Genomic DNA, 6,000 nt, shown 5'->3' on the forward strand with positions numbered 1-6,000 from the left:
TGATTTGTCAAACCGTGCAAACCATGTGATTTGTCAGAATGCACAGAGGACACTCAACAGGAACATGCGACATTAGTCAGCACACAGCACGAGCACACAACAAAAAGCCCTGTGATTCTTTAGCATGCTGATCTGATGAGTAGTCATTTTTATGACTGAACATCCCTGATTGTGAGGAATGCATTGTGCCCTTTATTTCATTGAAGTGGCCAAAAATCATGGCTGATTCAAAAATGGCTGAAGCTAAAATAAACTGATGACAAAAAATTTCCCTTAAAATACACTGCAGAACATAAGTCACAAAGATGGCTAAAATTTAAATGACATTTGGAGTGTTTGGTTTTAATTGAACAAAATTAGGTTTATAAAACAATTATGCAAGTGCTGAAAGTTTAGCTGACTTCTGAATATTCAGTTAGCATGACTTGGAATAATAACATTCACACCTTAAATCTAAGAAACAAAAACACATTTACAGTCAAGCACCTGCTGTTTGTACTGCCTTTGCTTAAACTAATTAAAATGTTTATATATGCATGCATTAATGTCTTTGAACTCCTGTGAAAATCTTTTAAAAATGTATACCTACAATACACATATTAGCCTATAAAAATGTATTTATTACTTCATTCAAGTTAGAAGTGTCAGACTTGGCCATTGCATATCCTTTTAAAATACAAGGCGGTGTAATTGGCCCAAGGATTGCCCTGGAAGAAAAACCCTTAAAAAAATAAAATAAATAACAGCAGAAACGTAGAACCTCTAACAATTCTTAAATTATCCGTGGTGTAATTTTTAAAGAGGCAGTTCACTGGATTACACCTCTAATAAAAAGCCCCTCTTACTATACATCTGACACACATGCACAACTACAACAAAAAAATAAAAAAAGCAAAAACTGCCACTACTTCAGTGTTTGAGTCTAAACAGCCATTAAAATCCCCCACCAAGGAAACTAGCAGGAATAGCATGCTTTTCCAGCCCTGGCCTGCATTACAGTGGGAATGCATTATGGAATGTTCCTCTCCAGTGGATTAACCTATAGGAGCAAGAGGGGAGTGTGCGTGGGGAGGGGATTGAGAGGAGGATGTCAGTGCCCCATTTCTGGGCAAAAGAACCCCTTTCTGCCCCCAGGGGGTGGGGCCTTGTTACTATAGTGACAGGTTAGCCTACAGACAGGAATATTTGTGTGTGTGTGTGTGTGTGTAAGTAAAAACTGGTTGTAGCAAAAACTGTTTTATTTACTTTTAAATTCCAACAGTCATGTTCACCCAACATTAAGATAATTTTACATACAACACAAAGCACTGAGGAGGAAAATAAATAAATAAAACATTCATGTTTATACACACACATACACATACATATATATATATATATATATATATATATATATATATATATATATATATATATATATATATATATATATATATATGCATTCAAGTTTTCACTCAAATCACATAGCAAAGACTGTACCTACAGTTACAAAAAGCCAAAGAAAAAAAAAATATATATATATATAAATAAAAAACCCTAAAATAAATCCAAACTACTAAAAGCAAGCAATCATTCTACATTACTGACACTGACAATATGACAAAACGAACCAGCCCAAACATTTAAAATATGGCGAATGGTGTCGTTTTAAGGATTCAATCTACAAGAGTGCAAAAAATTTAAGACCATTATGAATTATAATTCACTACCATGAAAGATGATGAGGTTTGTTCAAAACACAGCTATAGCCTTACAATGACTCATCCATCCTAGGTCATCAGCCTACACTCTTTCTCTGCAAATAACAATGAACAAACTTCTCAGAAAATGCTGAGCAGAAAAAAAATTTGATTAACATATCAATCCCTGTTTATGCCCCATTTTTCTAATGCTAATATTTGGGGCTTATATATATGGCCAAATCTTTTGAATGTGGAGTAGTTACAGACGCCGTCCCTTCATACTTCTTGCTGGTCAAACCCCTTTTCATATTCCCTTCACCCCAACCCCCTCTCCATTTCTCTGTCTCTCTCTCAAAAAAAAAAATAATAATAATAAAAAGGGTAATTTAAGCCATCCAGTAAAACCCAGTTAAACTAGGGAAAAAAAACCACAGCAGTTAATTTCCAAAGAACACCTCAAGCAGATTCCCCTCAATGCACAAATGATAATGTGCTGAACCATGACATTTTGTAAGATTTTAATATTAGAATTTTAAATATTGCACATATTTTAATAGTATATCTTTACAAATAACATTAAGTAAAATAAAAGTCAAAAACAACCATATATAAATAAATGACCACCATAGTTTGCCACCCTGTAACATGCCACTGATGCACACCACCTCCAAACTGAAGTTCCCATGAAGTAGCTTTACACAATTCTTACACACTGAAAAATAAGCAGGGCTCAACCCTGCACAAGCTCGTCATGGCTACGTGTTTATGAGTGGGCAGACCCTCTGGTTCTCCCAGGAAGGAAGCAAGCTAACTCCCAGCATGCATCTCAGTGCACTTTGTTCTTACTGGCTAAACGTTCAGGCCTACTTTATATACATGACCCCTGACCTGGCATTCAGACAGGCCTCTACATAAAAGTCATTACAAACAGACTGTCCCAGCTTATATTATGTCTTGATTTTGCCACTACAGCAAAATATAAGATTTACTTTCTATGTATAAAACAATGCACACCACATTATTCAATTAAACACAATATCTTAAGTCAGTATTAAATATGTATAAGTAATATTCATTTGAAACTAACCAACTGTACACCAGTTTAAAAAAAAATACTATTCGGGGCAAAACCACATGCCTAAATAATGATTTAAATAAAATATATTAAAATACAAAAAGCAATATTAAAGGGAAAACCTAAGGTTAGGTAATGGCTATTCTTACAGAACTGTCTCAAGCTAAACGTTTTTAAAGTTAACAGGTGTGACAATGTTAACGTAAACACAAGACAATGCCTTGAAACTGCACGTTTTCCATGTGTGTTGTCAAGAACGCCTGTGGTTTTGTGTTTAAGCTTTAATTGATAATATACTGAAATACGTGTCGTCCATTAAACCTATAGGTGTTAAATGTCAGTTAAAATAACTGGAGCCTGTAAAATAAGTATATAAAGCGTGAATCATGTTAAAAGCTTACATATATAAATTGATTAAAAACAACGTGTAGTGAGTTTACGCATTTTTTCCCCTCATTTAAGGGTACATTTTGTCCCTTTGCTCCGCTTCAAAACACAAGTGGTTGTGGAGGCCTTTTTGGTCAGTTTAAATTTTTCCATATTAATATCAGCCAAGTGTGTCGTTTGACCATATATCCGCGGAAGGGGTATTTGTTCCATTGTAAAATTAAGCTTACTTATTTTTAAGTAAAGAACAACATCGTATTTATTAACGAAACCATGCCATATCGTTATATGGAGAACAACACGACAACATGTAGCTTTAATCAGCGATTGAACTTATCTAAAATATTCAACCCACAAACATACCCGAGTCTCTCACGTGATGAACTGTTAGTTTGTCGCTTTTTGACCGAATTTCAAACTCGCTTGTCGGTCGTCATGCTGGGACACTGTTGGCGTGGTCGATACTCCGTCAAACGGACGGTGTTTGGTTTTGGAACAATATAAATCTTATCTGGGCACATGGTCCAGATTTATACTCAAGTAGGCCTCGAACCTGAGAGCCCACCTCATGAAGGGGAGCGAGTGAGAGAGAGAGAGGGGGGTGACTAGAAAAAGCAGTTCCTTCATAAATGGACGCCACACAAAGCCTGGCCTTGGAGCCAAACGTTCGCGTCGTCCAGTGCTCATAGACTTGGGATACTCCAAGTAGTCCTGAACGTACACGTATTGTCCCCCCCCCTCAAACTACAGTCCTGTTCTGTGACCGGATGGCTATTTGGGCGGACTTTTGAGTGTTTTGGACTGCGCTGCATAGGCTATATTCGTGAGAAAGACAAAAGACTGGCTTTTAGTATGTTGGATATTAGTGTGATGCCACCTTGATGCACAATACCCCTTCATAAAAATGCTCATTAGGGATCGAGACTAACGGAGGGCCCTTTAGCTGACGAGTGTAAATGTAGCGTTCTTGCTGCCGTGACTACTTAACACAAGGGTGGGGCTACATCTACGAAGAAATTAAAATCTGGAACCAACACGAACACAATGACACCAGCCATTTTTTTACAATACATGAGAGAAATTCTAGACCCAAGGCAACTTTTAAAATAACTTTCAAATTAGACTTACCTTTGTCTTTTAGGGACCGAATGCTCTACCTCTAGAAGTTTCCCGTGTAGTTCTACTTTTCCTAGAAAGAAAAAAAATGACCACCGTTTTTAGCAGTTAAAAGCTGGGGGGTGAACCAAAAAGGACCTATATGTTATCTTAAGCGTTTACCAATAAGAGTCTATTTCTAAGTGCGTTACTTCTCAAAATGTTTTAACTGTAAAAAATTAAAATCAAAATAATTCTAAGTACATGTATCATACCATGAATTATAATGCTAATTCTGGGAACTGATGCCCCGTAAAAACAAGAATGGAAATCCACGCTGATTCCTAGAGGTTAAACATGGAAGACAAAGTTGAGGCCTGCTCACAGGCGAAGGGGCAATCGAGCTCGGCAACTGAAGGGGACTTTATTATAAAAAACTGAGGAGACGATACTTTCGTGGCAGTGTACACACATGAAACCCCACTAAGGTGAAACGTCTTCAGCTAGTGGACCATTCTGGTTTCTGCTCATGAAGACTACTATGCATTTTCGTATGGCCTCCATGCCTCAAACACTACAAAACAACCACCTGGCGTGACAGCGACAGAGTAGTTTCCCAGCCAAGGAGAACACTTTAAATCTCTGCTCTAATCACTCATACCCCAAAGTACTCATAGTAATGAAGACGAATTGTAAATGTATTTATGTAAAAAAACCGGACTGAATGAGGGCAGATCTACTCGAGTTGGACTGCTTTACCACCTACACACACACACACACACACTATGTAGCTCAAACTGAATTCACGGTCGAGTTTTGAATTGAAACTGATTTTACACTTGTTTGACTGTGTTGCTCGCAGTGAGAGAACAAAAGCGGCTTTAATGGAAAGACGCAGAATTTACAGCGAGAGGAATAAAGAGACATGGCACGGGAAGCTGAGGCTTATAAACAGTCCAAACGGAGCAGCAGAGTCGGCATACATTCGCCACTTTAGGTGCCATCCAGTCCTCTGAGAGAAGGCGTTTAGCTCTCAGCTCTAAGGCAGCGTGCAAGGGGAGCGCTGCACCTACTCGCTATAGCAAACAACATTAATAACAGGCCTAATAAATACAGGTCTCGACTCTCACCTGAAAGTGTATCAATGGCCTTCATCGCTATCTTTTCGTCGGGGCAGTCCACAAACGCGTAGCCACTTTTTACCAGAAACGGAGCGCTAAAAGGGATCTTCCACTGTTCGAAGATAGTTTCCAAGTCCAGTGCGCTCGTTTGCTCGCTCACGTTACCGATGTAAAGCTTATTCATGTTGTTCGAGGACACACACACAAAAAAAAAAAAACTGAAAGAGGAAAAGAGGGAGAAGCTTGTTCGTGTGGCAGAGCGCAGCCCTCGGATGGGCAGCGTTTGGAGAGAACGCGCACTAAGAGCGCAGGGGTTGGGAGGGCTCTCTCACTCACTCCGAGCAGAGCTGCTGGAGATTTGATTTGATGGACGGGATCTCCGCGCCTGCTCCCTGCTCCCCTTTTCTTTCTTCCCCACACACACTCTCTCTCTCGCTCTCTCTCAACCGGTAACGCCGAGGGGGAGGGGAGAAAGAGAGAAACTAGCTACTTTTGTCGGCGTCTTCCTCGCTCAAGCTTCTTCGGCGGTGCGAGTGTAACTGTCACACGTTAATGTAGGCACCGCCTACAAATAAATTCGAGAGATAAAAAATAAATAAAGAGGTGGACGATGAAGAGGCGTCGGGGGCAACACCCTCAG

The 6,000-nt window shown here is 39.2% G+C and overlaps 1 protein-coding gene across 2 annotated transcripts in view; it reads right to left on the bottom strand.

Moving 5' to 3' along the window:
• igf2bp3 (insulin-like growth factor 2 mRNA binding protein 3) overlaps positions 1-6,000 on the bottom strand; it is a 28,640-nt gene extending 22,640 nt beyond the window's left edge. For both annotated transcript variants that reach the window (XM_066675311.1, XM_066675310.1), the window contains exons 1-2: positions 5,370-6,000; positions 4,273-4,333 (exon numbers count right to left, since the gene is read on the bottom strand). In XM_066675311.1, the coding sequence (XP_066531408.1) occupies positions 4,273-4,333; positions 5,370-5,544 (236 nt within the window). In that variant the 5' untranslated portion in view covers positions 5,545-6,000. The remainder of the gene's footprint in view (positions 1-4,272; positions 4,334-5,369) is intronic.

Source organism: Hoplias malabaricus, chromosome 6 (genome assembly GCF_029633855.1).
Source record: "Hoplias malabaricus isolate fHopMal1 chromosome 6, fHopMal1.hap1, whole genome shotgun sequence".
Taxonomy (NCBI): domain Eukaryota; kingdom Metazoa; phylum Chordata; class Actinopteri; order Characiformes; family Erythrinidae; genus Hoplias; species Hoplias malabaricus.